Raw genomic sequence first — 17,998 nt, forward strand, 5'->3', positions numbered from 1 at the left:
ACATACTGGTCTGAAACTAGATCCCCCTACATACTGGTCTGAAACTAGATCCCCTACAAACTGTCCTGAAACTAGATCCCCTACATACTGGTCTGAAACTAGATCCCCTACATACTGGTCTGAAACTAGATCCCCTACATACTGGTCTGAAACTAGATCCCCTACATACTGGTCTGAAACTAGATCCCCTACATACTGGTCTGAAACTAGATCCCCTACAAACTGTCCTGAAACTAGATCCCCTACAAACTGTCCTGAAACTAGATCCCCTACATACTGGTCTGAAACTAGATCCCCCTACATACTGGTCTGAAACTAGATCCCCTACAAACTGTCCTGAAACTAGATCCCCTACATACTGGTCTGAAACTAGATCCCCCAACATACCGGTCTGAAACTAGATCCCCTACATATTGGTCTGAAACTAGATCCCCTACATACTGGCCTGAAACTAGATCCCCTACATACTGGCCTGAAACTATATCCTCTACAGACTGGTCTGAAACTAGATCCCCTACATACTGGTCTGAAACTAGATCCCCTACATACCGATCTGAAACTAGATCCCCTACATACTGGTCTGAAACTAGATTCTGTCATGACGTTGCCCTCTTTGGACACTGCGAGCACCATCCCCCTACCTCTGCACCATCTCCCTCTGTCTCCTACACCCAGGCTGCTGTGGTCAGAAGAGGTTGTAAATTCCTATGAGGAGATTCTCTCCTCATGGCCACAGTATAGAGACAGAGAGGGTTTCATAGAGAACAAAGGAGTTCTTCCACCCCACAGAACTGAAGAACCGAACGACATTTATGTTCTGGAGAAGGTATAAAAGATAGGTGAAGATTCCAGCTACGAACTGGTCCGTTTGGTACAATTTTGTGAAACTCATGATAGACAATACCGCCACATTACCATAATCATGTTTATACAATAGCCTCAGCTATGAGACTTACATCTAAATGGTTGTATAAAATGAATGAATAAGGATGGAACTGTTTGTGAAATTGTGTAATGTGATTTTGGACTGTTTAATGAAGGAAACTCCAATTCCCTTTGGAGTCTTAACTAAATCAGAGGACCGCCCATGAGCACAGTTATGGTCTGGCGTCATGGGACAGGCCCTTTTCTGCTCTTCCGAATAAAACCCCCACCTGGGTTTTCTATCACCAGACCGAGCTTACCTCAATTACGAGATGGCTAAAGGTTGGAGACCAGTTTACCTCGATAACGAGAGGGCCAAGGTTTGAGAGGAGACCAAGCTTTCCTCTTGCTGAACTTTTAACCATACCAAGAGGTTAAACTCTTAGACTATCGATACCCACAGAATAAGAACAAGTCTTTGATATTAATTACTAGTCTGCAGCTAGGAATTTGGTATCCTTGAACGCGAAGACCGACAACCGCCAAAACATCTATTCTATAACGACATGAATGAATGTCACTCTGAATGTCACTTCTAACCATGACAAAGAGAGAGAGAGCGGACAAACTCTCCAACAGAAACAAACTTTTCAACAGAGATCCCGATGACACACTGAGCGTAAATATATATATTGATAACAGTTATTCCCGAATGAGTGAGTGTTCATGTGCAAAGGCTTAGCATTTCAATTGTTATAATTATCAACTCTGTAGTGTCTTCTCAGCTGACTCCACCCCCCTTTTGTCTAACAAGCCGCCATGCCGGTTTAGCCCACTAGGGCACATTCCCCTATGATTTCTTTGTAACCATATCTACTGTTTGTTATGCATTTCTGTGAATTACTTAGTTAGTAAATAAATTATTTTAATTCAATTGATGTATGGATGACTCATAGTGAAGACTGGGTTCGTGCAAATAACCAACAATTTACGACATTTGGAATGAGACTGACGAGGTAAAGAATACGTCATTAATCAGAAGACTAAGTGATCAGATATTAAAATATCTGAAAGTTATATTAGGAAAATTATAACTTTGTAATGTGAATATTTTCCTTGGTGCCCCGACTTCCTAGTTAATTACAGTTACACGATTAATCAGTTAAATCGCGTAATAATAATTAGAGAGTTATTTGATAAATATGTATTCAGTTTTAATGATGCAAAAGACAATTCCCTACATACTGGTCTGAAACTAGATTCCCTACATACTGGTCTTGACAAGAAGAAAAAAAGGGTGGGTCTCTTCTGCACTGTTCAACCAATCCAGTAAATGTGGAGGAGGAGTTAAGATGGAGTGTCGCCTTGTTAACGTCCAAAAGAGGAAGTCGCGTCACAGGCTCTCTTCCCATTTCCCCCAGGACAATACAGTGTTATACAACACAGTACATAGAGAAATGTAATCAGCAATGCGTCATCACTTACCTGGGATGACAGAGTCGATGCAGACAGGGGCATGGCCTCTCAGGGTGAACCCAAAACTCTTCTTCCCTCTGTAAACCCTCACTGTCCTGGGGGGAGCACGGAGGCTGAGGAAACATTACAAAGTCTTTATTAGTTTCTGACAGATATTTGTATAAATTGTTGTAGTAGTAGAAGATATGCTTGTAACACTGTAGTTGTAATATTCAGGAACTACATTACTACCACTGTTGTGTAATGATGTTTAATCAATGGGCTGTCAACAGACTTCAACTGGATTTATGAAGTACCACTGGGTGTTTTATCAACGTGCTGTCAACAGCTTTCAACTGTATTTATGAAGTACCACTGGGCGTTTTGAATAGCGTTTTCAACAGTAACTAGCAATCAATTCATATTATTAAGCCCACATCATCCTGTGTCTTATGTAACTTGAATCCAACCAAATATAAAACAATAAAACAATGTGAATGCGTAAAAAAGAAAAGTAGCTAGTATGTCCAGTTGGAATACCACATAACAGGTACAATTTCTAGCTCAGACAGAGATGTCTCTGTTCTCTGGCTCCCAGAAAGAACCATCAACGACTGGGATGGAGATATCACAGTTGCCATGGAAACTACTCAAGGCAACATGGTAAGATATAAACAGAGGTCCATAAAGCAGAACAGGAAGCAGAGGGGAAACCGGTAAAATCCATTATTTGATCATCTTTATGCTTGTTATGTGATATTGGGACAGAAGAGAAAAATTCTAATGGGGTTTTAGAGTAATAATAATAATGGTAATAATAATAACACTGCACTGTTCTATACGCACAGAGGCACAGAGTAAGAGGGTAGGCTCAGCACTGCAAAGCACTGGATATAAGAGACTGTACAGTTAGAAAAGGTGAAGAAAACAGATATCTAACCTCTCTCCCCATCTAGCATTAGTACTTTCTATACATCAATACCATAACCCAAGAAACAGCACAGAAGAGGAGCTGAATACTGAAAACATGATGTGGATGATACAATGAACAATCAATCAAATAACCTATCACTAGAGAATTCAATAATGAATATCACTTTTCCATACTGACTTGAAACCTTATACCTCGAAAGGCAGTTTACCATAAACAATAGTGTATCAATTAGTTCCACATAACACCAAAGGTGTCAATTGTTTGAGCCTGGCAGCAGGTCAGTGAGAGATCTCGACTGTACAAAGCAGGTTCATGTCTGTCCTACATGTGATGGAGGCTATGCTAATCAGAGGCACAGCTAATCTCCTATCTAATACCATGGGCTGTCTCTTACTGTTACTGTATATGAGCTGTCAAGGTGATTACACAGGACATATCCTAATGAGCAGCATTTTGGAATAACACTGGCCATGGGCAGCGGGAAGGAGTAGGGAGGGCTGTTGGTAAAACATGGACTGGAGTCTACCATAAAGTCTACCTGTAAAACTGGCATGGAGTGGAGTGACGATGTTAACCCTACATCCAACCTGGTCTCATTTAAAAAACATTTTTTTTAAAGTAACCTTTATTTAACTAGGCAAGTCAGTTAAGAACAAATTCTTATTTACAATGACGGCCTAGGAACAGTGGGTTAACTGCCTTGTTCAGGGGCAGAAAGACAGATTTTTACCTTGTCATAGCATTTTGTATTATTCTGTATGTAAATCCAAGACACTCCATTTAGTATGATATGTTACGTTTCGTATGGCATGTATTCATTTGTGGATGTCCATCACCCATTTCGTATGATATGTTACGAATTACAATTCATGTTATATGTTACGAATTTTCAAAATGTACAATAAATTACGAATTTTCAAAACATACTATATGTTACGAACTTGCAAAACGTAACAAAACATTAGCTAGCTGGCTAATGTTAGCTAGGCTAGAGGTTAGGGTTAGGGGTTAGGGTTAAGGTTAGGGTTAGGGTTAAGTTTAGGAGTTAGGTTAAAGGGTATGGTTAAGGTTAGCTAAAAGGGTTATGGTTATGGTTAGAGTTAGGGGAAGTGTTAGCTAAAAGGGTTAGGGATAGGGGAAGGGTTAGCTAGCATACTAAGTAGTTGCAAAGTACCTAAAAAGTTGTAAGAAGTTGAACAATTGCTAATTAGCTAAAATACTAAAGTTGTCTGTGATGAGATTTGAACTCGCGCTAGACGTTTGTGTTATACATCAACTGATCCACCCTGACCAACCACCGTACTTTTGTTTTTTGCTAGTCTTATGTTACAATACCAAACGTAACATATCAAACTAATTTGAGTGTCAACGATTTACATTTACTATGTAATGTCTAGTCAATGAGACCAGGCTGCTACAGCAGATAAACTGAGTTACGGTATGGCTTAGAGCTGAGCATACTGTATGTACTTGTATTTGTATTTATTATGGATCCCCATTAGCAATTCTTCCTGAGGTCCGGCAAAATTAAGGCAGTTATACAATTTTAAAAACATTACAAGACATGCATAACAGATTTCGCAACACAGTAAGTGTGTGCCCTCAGGTCCCTACTCCACTACCACATATCTACAACACAAAATCCATGTGTACGTGTATGTATGTTATCATGTGTGTATGCATGTGTCTGTGCCTATGTTTGTGTTGCTTCACAGTCCCCGCTGTCCATAAGGTGTATTTTTATCTGTTTCTTAAATCAAATTTTACTGCTTGCGTCACCTGATGTGAAATAGAGCCCAGTTCTGAGCCAATTGCAATTTTCCTAAATCCCTCTTTGTGGGACCTGACAACACGACTGAACAGTAGTCCAGGTGCAACAAAACAAGAGCCTGTAGGACCTGCCTTTTTGATAGTGTTGTTAAGAAGGTAGAATAGTGCTTTATTGTGGACAGACTGCTCCCCATCTTAGCTACTGTTGTAGCAATATGTTTTGACCATGACAGTTTACAATCCAGGGTTACTCCAAGCAGTTTAGTCACCTCAACTTGCTCAATTTCCACATTATTTATTACAAGATTTAGTTGAGGTTTAGGGTTTAGTGAATGATTTGTCCCAAATACAATGCTTGTAGTTTTAGAAATATTTAGGACTAACTAGTTCCTTGCCACCCATTCTGAAACGAACTGGAGCTCTTTGTTAAGTGTTGCAGTCATTTCAGTCTGTAGTAGCTGACGTGTATAGTGTTGAGTCATCCACATACATAGACACACTGGCTTTACTCAAAGCCATGTCGTTAGTAAAGATATAAAAAAGTATAGGGCCTAGACAGCTGCCCTGGGGATTTCCTGATTCTACCTGGATTATGTTGGAGAGGCTTCCATTAAAGAACACCCTCTGTGTTCTGTTAGACAGGTAACTCTTTATCCACAATATAGCAGGGGATGTAAAGCAATAACACACACACTACTGGTCAAACGTTTTAGAACACCTACTAATGTTTTTTTTTAACCTTTATTTAACTAGGCAAGTCAGTTAAGAACAAATTCTTATTTACAATGACAGACTACCCTGGCCAAACCCAGACGACGCCAAACCCGGCCAATTGTGCGCCGCCCTATGGGACTTCCAATCATGGCCAGATGTGATACAGCCTTGATTTGAACCAGGTTACTGTAGTGATGCCTCTTGCACTGAGATGCAGTGCCTTAGACTGCTGTGCCATTCTGGAGCCCCATTCAAGGGTTTTTGTTTATTTTTACTATTTTCTACATTGTAGAATAATAGTGAAGACATCAAAACTATGAAATAACACATATGGAATCATGTAGTAACCAAAAGAGTGTTGAACAAATCAACATTTATTTTATATTTGAGATTCTTCAAATTTGCCTTGATGACAGCTTTGCATACTCTTGGCATTCTCTCAACCAGCTTCACCTGGAATGCTTTCCCAACAGTCTTGAAGGAGTTACCACATATGCTGAGCACTTGTTGGCTGCTTTTCCTTCACTCTGCGGTCTGACTCATCCCAAACCATCTCAATTTGGTTGAGGTCGGGGGATTGTAGAGGCCAGGTCATCTGATGCAGCACTCCATCACTCTCCTTCTTGGTAAAATAGCCCTTACACCGCCTGGAGGTATGTTAGGTCATTGTCCTGTTGAAAAACAAATGATATTCCCACTAAGCCCAAACCAGATGGGATGGCGTATCGCTGCAGAATGCTGTGGTAGCCATGCTAGTTAAGTGTGCCTTGAATTCTAAATAAATCACTGACAGTGTCACCAGCAAAGCACCCCCACACCATAACACCTCCTCCTCCATGCTTTACGGTGGGAAATATACTTGCAGAGATCATCCGTTCAACCACACCGCGTCTCACAAAGACACGGCGATGGAACAAAAAATCTCCAATTTGGACTCCAGACCAAAGGTGTAACGATGTGCGCTGAGAGTCGGGAAGCAAGTACAGGGAGTGGGTGTTTTAATAAATAAATGCAACATAATACAAAACAAGAGACACGAACAATGCACAGACATGAAACTGAAACAGAAACAATAATGCCTGGGGAAGGAACCAAAGGGAGTGACATGTATAGGGAAGGTAATCAGGGAAGTGATGCTGTCCAGGTGAGTCTGATGATACGCAGGTGTGCGTAACAATGGTGACAGGTGTACGCCATAATGAGCAGCCTGGTGACCTAGAGGCCAGAGAGGGAGAACACGTGACAAAATGACACATTTCCACCAGTCTAATGTCCATTGCTCATGTTTCTTGGCCTAAGCAAGTCTCTTCTTGTTATTGGTGTCCTTTAGTAGTGGTTTCTTTGCAGCAATTTGACCATGAAGGCCTGATTCACGCAGTCTCCTCTGAACAGTTGATGTAGAGATGTGTCTGCTACTTGAACTCTGTAAAGCATTTATTTGCGCTTACATTTCTGAGGCTGGTGACTATAATGAACTTATCCTCTGCAGCAGAGGTAACTCTGGGTCTTCCTTTCCTGTGGCGGTCCTCATGAGAGGCAGTTTCATCATAGCGCTTGATGGGTTTTGTGACTACACTTGAAGAAACTTTCAAAGTTTTTGAAATGTTCTATATTGACTGACCTTCATGCCATAATATGGACTTGGTATTTTACCAAATAGGGCTGTATAGGAGTGGCAATATCTTCCACGATTATCCTCTGTGATTTTCCATTCAAGTTGTCAGACCCCAGTTGCTTGGCATTGTTGACAGACAACAACAATTCTTTCACCTCTTCCACACTCACTTTACATAACTCTAAATGACAATGCTTGTCTTTCATAATTTGGTCAGGTATACTTGGATGTTTAGTGTCAGTGTTTGTTTCTGGCATGTCATGCCTAAGTTTGCTAATCTTGCCAATGAAAAATCATTAAAGTAGTTGGCAATATCAATTGGTTTTGTGATGAATGAGCTATCTGATTCAATGAATGATTAAGCTGAGTTTGCCTATTTTACCAACATTTTATTTAAGATGCTCCAAAGCTTTTTACTATCATTCTTTATGTCATTTGTCTTTGTTTCATAGTGTAGATTCTTCTTCTTTTTATTCAGTTTCGTCACATGATTTCTCAATTTGCAATACGTTTGCCAATCTGTTGTGCAGCCAGATGTACTTGCCATTCCTTTTGCCTCATCCCTCTCAACAATACAATTTTTCAATTCCTCATAAATCTACGGGGATTTTACAGTCATTTTCTAATGGGTGCATGCTTACTAGTAACTGGGATAAGCAATTTCAGTGGAGCGTCTGTTTGCTCCTCATTACACACCACTAGCCAACAAACATTCTTTACATCAACAACATAGGAATCATTAGAAAACGTATTGTATGACCTCTTATACTCTATATTAGGTCCAGCCTTTGGAACTTTAGTTTTCTTAGTATTGGCTACTATATTGTGATCACTACATCCAGTGGATCTGGATACTGCTTTCAAGCACATTTCTGCAGCATTAGTAACTGCCCTGGTAGTTACTATTTGTAATTACCGTGGTAGCTTGACTGATAACCTGAACCAGGCTGCAGGCACTGGTTACAGTTTGAAGCCTCAGCTTGATGAAAGCCAGTCAATGTTTAAACCACCAGAAAATATGCCTCTCTGTTGAAATCACATACACCATCAAACATTTCACACGTTATCCAGATACTGACTGTTAGCACTTGGTGGTCTATAGCAGCTTCCCACAAGAATGGGCTTTAGGTTAGGCAAATGAACCTGTAGCCATATTACTTCAACCGTATTTAACATGAGAAGCTTTACAGGAATGTGGTTCTGAATATAGACCGCAACACCACCCCCATTGACATTTCTGTCTTTTCGGTAGATGTTATAACCATGTATTGCTATCTCTGTATCATCAAAGGTATTATCTAAGTGAATTTCAGAGATAGTCAGAATATGAATGTCATCTTTTACTAGCAAGTTATTCATGTCATGAACCTTGTTTCTTAAACAACATGTGTTAACGTGGGCTATGTTGAACACTTTTCTGGGATGCTTGCTTGTTTTCATTGCTTTACTGGGAAGCTTAGCCAAAGTAGATATTCTCATGTTATTTATGTTAGTACAGGGTGAGCTGCACACAGTGGACTTCCTACTAGGGCACACTGCCTAAGTGCTATCAGCGTGAATCTGGTTCATAGGTACATGATTGCTGCATACAATAGCTGTAGGGTCAGCAGAGGCATTCAGGGCAGTTAGAGGGACATAAATTAGGTCATTACGTTGTGTCTACAAATGCCCCTGGTATAATGTACATTTGCTAAAGCCTTATGACAACTCAGCGATACAATGGTAGGGATTAACTGAGCTGGGCTTGGGTCATTGATAAGTCATTGTCTCAACGCAGCCTCATAATGTTGTGAGAGGATCCAGGAACCCAAATGATTTGGGTGGATCCCATCCTCCTTATAAAATGTGTTTTGTTTTCAAAAGTTATCAAAACTGGCAACAAACGTTACACCCATTGAGCTGCAATAATCATGTAGCCAGTTGTGAATAGAAAGAATCCTGCTTAAGCGTTCAATGCCACGATTCAGAGAGGGCACAGGGCCAGATATGATGTGTCTTTAATTAGTGTCTAGCAGAGAGTCAATCAGCTCTTTAAAATCCAGTTTCAACTGTTCAGAGCTGCCCTTCATAATGTCATTAAAACCCACATGGACTACGATAGAATTGATTTCCATGTCCTGACATACCACATTCAAGAGCAGCTTAGTAATGTAATTTACTCAAGCTCAGGGATTGTTTTTGCAACAGGAACAGTCACATTTCTTACCATGGAGCTGCCTAAAATCACGGCTGGCGAGAAGGACAAGGAAATCCGCCCCTCCCACGCTTCACAAGATTCGGGGAACCCTTTAAGGACAGGCGAGAGGCAGGATAACTTCAGCACGTAACACCCGGTGCCTGGTGCAGGCCTCCGACAGATGGCGAATCTTGCTAGATCCAGAGCAGAGACGGAAGGTTGCCAACATCGAATTCAAAATCATAGGGGAAGGAGTAGGAGTAGGCACAGCGGCCACAGACACAGGTACCCCCAGCGACCAAGGTGCAGGAAGAACTGGCTCCAGACACAGGTACCCCCAGTGACCAAGGTGCAGGAAGAACTGGCTCCAGACACAGGTACCCCCAGCGACCAAGGTGCAGGAAGAACTGGCTCCAGACACAGGTACCCCCAGCGACCAAGGTGCAGGAAGAACTGGCTCCAGACACAGGTACCCCCAGCGACCAAGGTGCAGGAAGAACTGGCTCCAGACACAGGTACCCCCAGCGACCAAGGTGCAGGAAGAACTGGCTCCAGACACAGGTACCCCCAGCGACCAAGGTGCAGGAAGAACAGGCTCCAGGATGGCGAAACTATTCGTTGTTTGTATCCGCTCCGGGCCTCTCGTTGGGACTGTAGATTGCTTTGTGGGAGGCCGCTGTCTTTAGCTTCCACGGCTTGTGACATGCGACCATCTTTGATTGCCATGCTCCTCTTGCTGTGCTCCTTCGACTCCTCTATCATATGGGGGAGGAGAGGTAGGAGATGGCTCCCCTGGCGAACGAACTCTGTGCAACCCCAGCCAGTCAGATAACAACAAACGACAAGGCGGACATGCATCCAATAAGTGCGAACGCCGCCCAGCCACTGGCGGAGAAAAGGTAAACATTTCACGACTTGCGCGATCAAGGAAGCCACCTCAAGCCTATAATCCTTGGCAAGCAAACAATAGCCGCATTTGAACTCTGTGTGATCCAGTTTGTCCTGAAACAAAGTGTAGTAGATACAGCTCCTACAGCGCTGGAACCATTCATTTACTTCTCCAGTCAAAGAGGGCTCCATTGCAAAACTCATCTGGGACTAACTTTGTTAGCTTGATGGCTAGCCGCTTAGCTAGGTTAGCGGATCTGTCAAGCAAGAAATAGCTGTCCTAGCTGTTAAAAGCTAACCTCGTTGCGGAATTAATGCAAAAACAAGATTGGTATTTATATTTAACAAAAATAACAAACCGAGTGTTTCCAGCATGGCTACTGTATGTATTAGAGCTGAGCATACTGTTTGGTGTGACTGTTTACTGAACTTCTGAGTCATAATGAAGTATGAAAAAAAAAATGTATGAAATGTATGAAATGTATGCATTCACTACTGTAAGTCGCTCTGGATAAGAGTGCCTGCTAAATGACTAAAATGTAAAATGTAAAATGTAATAATCATAATTCCTCTGTCGCAAAATCAGTTGGACAGTGATAGCTATAATCGTTGGGTTGTGTTATAATATTAGATGAGTAACAGAAACCGTTCCCTAATCAACGGTGTCAGGTGTTTCCAAATTATCGATCAACAAACAAGATATGTTTAAATGTCTGGAAAATTACCTAGATATTACCCAGCGGTTTGGAACACTTTATATACAGTTGAAGTCAGAAGTTTACATACATTTAGGTTGGAGTCATTAAAACTTGTTTTTCAACCACTTCCCACATTTCTTGTTAACAAACTATAGTTTTGGCAAGTCGGTTAGGACATCTACTTTGTGCATGACACAAAGAATTTTTCCAACAATTGTTCACAGACAGATTATTTCATATATAATTCACTGTATCACAATTCCAGTGGGACAGAAATGTTCACTGTGCCTTTAAACAGCTTGGAAAATTCCAGAAAATTATGCCATGGCTTTAGAAGCTTCTGATAGGCTAATTGATATCATTTGAGTCAATTGGAGGTGTACCTGTGGATGTATTTCAAGGCCTACCTTCAAACTCAGTGACTCTTTGCTTGACATCATGGGAAAATCAAAATAAATCAGCCAAGACCTCAGAAAAAAATTGTAGACCTCCACAACTCTGGTTCATCCTTGGTAGCAATTTCCAAATGCCTGAGGGTACCACGTTCATCTGTACAAACAATAGTACGCAAGTATAAACACCATGGACCACGCAGCCGTCATACCGCTCAGGAAGGAGACACGTTCTGTCTCCTAGAGATGAACGTACTTTGATGCGAAAAGTGCAAATCAATCCCAGAACAACAGCAAAGGACCTTGTGAAGATGCTGGAGGAAACAGGTACAAAAGTATCTATATCCACAGTAAAACGAGTCCTATATCGACATAACCTGAAAGGCTACTCAGCAATGAAGAAGCCACTGCTCCAAAACCACTCTGGAGCCACTGCTAAAAAAGCCAGACTACGGTTTGCAACTGCACATGGGCATACCTCCAAAGTTGTGGCAAAATGGCTTAAGGACAACAAAGTCAAGGTATTGGAGTGGCCATCACAAAGCCCTGACCTCAGTCCTATAGAACATTTGTGGGTAGAACTGAAAAAGCGTGTGGGAGCAAGGAGGCTTACAAACCTGACTCAGTCACACCAGCTCTGTCAGGAGGAATGGGGCAAAATTCACCCAACTTATTGTGGGAAGCTTGTGGAAGGCTTCTCGAAACGTTTGACCCAAGTTAAACAATTTAAAGGCAATGTTACCAAATACTAATTGAGTGTATGTAAACCTCTGACCAACTGGGAATGTGATGAAAGAAATAAAAGCTGAAATAAATCATTCTCTCTACTATTATTCTGACATTTTACATTCTGAAAATAAAGTGGTGATCCTAACTGTTGTATATATTGTATTATTATATTGTATATTGTGTATATACATTTACATTTACATTTAAGTCATATACAGTTGAAGTCGGAATTCTACATACACCTTAGCCAAATACAATTAAACTCAGTTTTTCACAGTTCCTGACATTTAATCCTAGTAACAATTCCCTTTCTTAGGTCAGTTAGATCACCACTTTATTTTCAGAATGTGAAATGTATATATACATATATATATCATTCAGTGGTATTTTAAACCCAATGCATCTCCTTTATCTCCAGCTCCAACCACACAAACAGTATCTCATAAATCTTCTCTCTCTTAGCTGAGTGGGAGTCATAGCTAACTACGCCATACTGTATACTAACCTCTGATTGGCTTCTGATTGATGTCCAGGTTTGCCCGACGTGGACTTCCTGTACCCCCTCTCTCCTCTCTCCTGTCCTCCTCCGTCCTCCCCAGGATCCCGAGGTACTGACCTGGCCCGTTTGGAGCCGTGGTGGCGGTCAGGGTGGTCCTCGCTGCGGCTACGTCTCAGACGGCCCTGCCGGCCCGGCTCGCTGATGCTCTTACTGCGACAGATCTTCTGGATCAGGCTCTGGGACACGGCCTCGTCGAACCGCTGTCGGTGCTTCTTGGGGATGAAGATCCTGGTGAACATGATGAGAGAGGGACCAGCATGTGAGACGAAGGGAAAGTAGGGGGAAAGGTGGAGGGGTGGAGAGGTGGAGGTCCCTCTGGATCTAAGGGAGGGTACCACCAGGTAGACTTTAGCAGTCACCCCTCAATAGTCTGTGTCACCTCTGCCCGGAACAAGAGGTAAGAGAGGAATCAGAGAAGAACAAGGATGGTGTAGATCTACAGAGATCCTCGGGAACCAGAAGATGTTACTAGAAACCTCAGAGAACACCCTCAGCAGTCTGCATCAACTCTGGTGCCAAAAACCACACCACTCACACCAAAGCCCTGGTCTGAGATTCAGAGGAAAAAGTCCGAGCTGGAACTGAGAATCAGGCATCCAGGATGGAGAAGAAAATCCATGCAGTTGAATACAAATCATTGTTGACTTGGTGAAGTAGATTCATCATAAAAACATACTTAGAAATCTATAGATTGACAAAAACTAAACAAACACACTTCTTCTTAAAAGTCTTTATCTTTCCATTTAGCCACTGTAGTCCATGGATACAGAGAAGGAGAGGTTAGATGGATAGAGAGGGAGAGAGATTTCTATAGAGCCAGTCTGTGAGGCAGCCCTCTGTGCAGTGGCGTCATTTGCTACAGTGTGGATTCTCACTGCTGCAGCATGAGATACCAATACAGCAACAGCAAAGGTGTGGGAGTAAGCAATATATAACTCTACCACCTCTCTCTCCCTCTCTTTCTCCCACTCTCTCTATCATCCCTCTCTATCTATCTATCTATCTATCTATCTATCTATCTATCTATCTATCTATCTATCTATCTATCTATCTATCTATCTATCTATCTATCTATCTATCTATCTATCTATCTATCTATCTATCTATCTATCTATCTATCTATCTATCTATCTATCTGTCTGTCTGTCTGTCTGTCTGTCTGTCTGTCTGTCTGTCTGTCTGTCTGTCTGTCTGTCTGTCTGTCTGTCTGTCTGTCTGTCTGTCTGTCTGTCTGTCTGTCTGTCTGTCTGTCTGTCTGTCTGTCTGTCTGTCTGTCTGTCTGTCTGAAGAGCGGAACAATATATTTTCTGAGCATCACTCTGAGCTGTGACTTGTCTGGGCAGAATGATTCTCAGAGGGAGAATGATACGAGGTGAAGGACTATCATCTTCTCATCGTGTAGACAACAACACTGATAAAAGCCATCATGTCTGGTCTGTTTGTCTTTAGTGACATAACCAAGAGAATAGCGGTGTCATGTTCATCCTAGAACTGATGATGTGCTAATTGATGATGTAAAACATAGGGCTCATCACAGCCACACTGAGATGGAAAAGCAACAGCTGAAGATGAAAACAACTCATTCAGTGATCAGGAACAGCCAAGAGGGCAGCACAGCACACACCACACACACACACACCACCCACACACACACGTACAAAAACACACTGACACGCACACACAGAAGACAGCTGACAGCTGGTTAAAACAGGAACGTGTGTGAACAACATCGCATCAATACAGACGGATTGTTAATGGGAATTCAAACAAATTAACATCGCATCAATACAGATAGATTGTTAATGGTATTCAAACAAATGAACATCACATTAATACAGATTCAATTGTTCATGAGAATTCAAACAAATTAACATTGCATCAATACAGATGGATTGTTAATGTAAATTCAAACAAATAAACATTGCATCAATACAGATGGATTGCTAATGGGAATTCAAACATTTTTACATCGCACAAATACAGATTAAATTGTTCATGAGAATTCAAACAAATTAACATTGCATCAATACAGATTAAATTGTTCATGAGAATTCAAACAAATTAACATTGCATCAATACAGATTAAATTGTTAATGGGAATTCAAACAAATTAACATAATCCAACACAGATCATGTGCGTACATCTAAATATAATTAATTAATATAATCAAACGATTGAATATAATGATAATAATAATTATGACTGTAATCAGATTGAGCCGATAAACACAGAGAAAATGAATCATGCTGGTGATTCAATGTGTCATCCCTGGCCCTTCAGTGTGTCACCCCTGGCCCTGGTATTGTTGACCCCTCTGAGTATCTCCTAGCTTTTGTTCCCATGATTAGATGAATCAGATGACGAGTGGCCAGACATAATTTATAATGAAGTGGAGAATTAAGGGAACCAAACTAACTGGCCACGTAATTATAATATGACATAAACAGAACAGAACACACACACACAGAGAGAGGGAGAAGGAACTTGCAGAAACACATGTAAAATATGGACTAGCTAATTATGCAGATAAAAACAAGCTGGGCAGCTAAATCAAGCAAATAGGACACAGAGAAGTTCTTCAGAGACAATAAGGATTCTAGCCACCACAGGGGAATGCTCTGCTAATTAGCCATGATTACTCCACAGTGCTACTGAGTTATCCAGACACAAGGAGATATATTTAGAACTCTTGCTGGTCTATGGAAAGTTATTTGTGGACACTTATCTGAACTGTGGTTCATTATTGTTGTGCTGTACTTAGGCAGCATCATTTAGCTTGGTCTCTCACCGAACCACACAGTTGCTCTCTCTCTGCTAACTTTCTATGTTTCTAGCCATACCATCTGCCATCCTTGTGTCATTCAGTGATATTTCTGAGAAAACCTCATCCGTCACCACCACTACAACTGAATTTCACTGTGAAATGCAAGGTTCTCTTTCCAAACAGCCACCTCATCATAAAAGTTGTGGAAACTGTCTTACCTTTGGAACTAATTGAGATTTCAACTAATATGACCTAATTTGCAGCAGAGTAGAGTGGTGCTCTATAATAATCTAAGACGGGTGGAGGGATCTCTCCAAAGGGAGGAATGACGAGCAGAAATCTAACTGGAAGACCTCAATTTATTTCTATTCCAGATGTGAGAGACTGTTGCCATTTCTTGCTTTGCTTTGCCACACGCCTGCCTGACTCTGCCTTACTCTGCCTGACACTAAACGACCGGTGAACATGAAAGGTTGAGCCGAGAGATTTAGGATATCATTATGTGGTTTAAAAACCAGTGACACAGATGTTAGACAGAAAGTCAATAAACAAGGTCAGTCTCTCTGATATCACATTATGGAACGTCAACATCTCCACTCTAAAAAGAAAAGGTACCTGGAGTATCCTTTGGGAGTTTTCAAATTGAAACTGTGGGGGGAACCCCTATAAGTTCTTCGAAGAACCCCTTTTATTGGATCCTCAAAGAACCTTTTGGGGTACATTTTTGAAATACCCCCCTCCCCTGTTATTATTATTTTTAATAATACGCATAACAATAACAATAACACAATATTTTAGTTATCAGTGTTTATTATGATTTTAGTGGCAAAGCAGAATACAAAAATCAAAATCTGAGTTAGACTCCCAGCATGTGGATGTTAATGTGTTGATGTTCTCCGTATCTGTCACGACTTCCGCCAAAGGTGGCTCCTCTCCCTGTTTGGGCGGTGCTCGGCGGTCGTCGTCGCCGGCCTACTAGCTGCTACCGATCCATTTTTCCTTTTCATTTGTGTCTGTCTGTTTTGTTTACACCTGTGTCCTATTAGTTCATTTCGGTGGGTTTATTAACCTCCGCTGCCTGCTATATTTTGTGCGGGATTATTTGCTGTTGTTGCTCTGCTAGGGGTGCGTGTTTGCGCCACAGGGTTTTTTTCCTCACGGTCGTGATGTACCGTTTGTAGTGTATTTAGGAGTAGAGGTTTCTCCTCCGTGTGTTACGTTTATTTCCCTGTGTGTGGCGACTTCGTTGGGTGTGTTTCCCCACCTACTGGAAATTCCTTGCTCTCCTGCTCCTGACTCCTGCACCTACCTCTTCTTAGGAGGCACCTAACAGAATCCCGCACCACATCGTGGAGTCAGCAGGAGCTGACGCGCTCTCCACTTCCATGGAGGAGTGCGTGCAACACCACACCACAGTTCTCCACCGTCTGGGGACCGCCATGGATCAAGTGATGGCGACAATGGAGAGATGGGAGAGGGGTGGCCTGCCTATCCCTCCACCAGCCACACCCCAACCAGCACCACCACCTTCTCCGGCAGCATCCGGCCCCAGCGGTATTCGGCTCACGCTCCCGAGGGAGTACGATGGGACGGATGCCGGGTGCAAGGGTTTCCTGCTCCAGCTGGAGCTTTACCTGGCAACCGTTCACCCGGCTCCTTCAGGAGGTGAGAGCGTGAACGCCCTCGTCTCCTGCCTGTCAGGCAAAGGTCTGGAGTGGGCCAACACTGTCTGGGATGGACCAGACTCGGCGAGGGACCACTACCCAGAGTTCACAGGAGATGAGGAGCGCACAGGACTTCGCTCTGGAGTTCAGGACCTTGGCCGCCGGTGCGGGCTGGAACGACAGGGCCCTGATTGACCACTATCGGTGCAGTTTACGTGAGGACGTACGCAGGGAGCTAGCATGCTGAGACGCCACCCTCACCCTGGACCAGCTAGTGGACATGTCCATAAGGTTGGACAACTTGCTGGCTACGCGGGGGCGTCCAGATCGGGTCCTGTTGGTTCCACCCCCCAGCGCCTCCACTACAACACCCATGGAGTTAGGGGCCGCTGCAGCAAGGGCGATCGAAGGAGGAGCTCCTTCCTGCACTAGGTGTGGGGGGAAATGGGGGGAAACGTCACCCACCTCCTCAAGTTTCTTTTTTGTGAAGAAGAAGGAGGGAGGTCTGCGTCCGTGCATTGAGATGAGTTTCCCCCCATTCCCAGCATAAGGCGCTAGTAGATTCAGGCGCAGCGGGGAATTTTATGGACCACGATTTCGCGCATAGGTTAGGGATTCCCCTGGTTCAGATGGACAAACCCTTCTCCGTGCACTTCGACCATTAAGGTCAGGGTTGGTCAGGGAGGCCACGGCTCCGCTGGACATGGTTACGCAGAGGGGTCATGAGGAGAGAATTAGTCTCTTCCTCATTGATTCTCCTGCGTTTCTGGTGATG

General features: G+C 42.5%; 1 protein-coding gene across 1 annotated transcript in view; it reads right to left on the bottom strand.

Moving 5' to 3' along the window:
* LOC106609649 (delphilin) overlaps positions 1–17,998 on the bottom strand; it is a 49,088-nt gene that overhangs the window by 18,194 nt on the left and 12,896 nt on the right. Inside the window, 2 exon segments of the mRNA XM_045724134.1 lie at positions 2,350–2,453; positions 12,741–13,022. Coding sequence (XP_045580090.1) covers positions 2,350–2,453; positions 12,741–13,022 — 386 coding nt within the window.

The sequence above is a fragment of the Salmo salar genome, chromosome ssa01 (assembly GCF_905237065.1).
Source record: "Salmo salar chromosome ssa01, Ssal_v3.1, whole genome shotgun sequence".
NCBI lineage: Eukaryota > Metazoa > Chordata > Actinopteri > Salmoniformes > Salmonidae > Salmo > Salmo salar.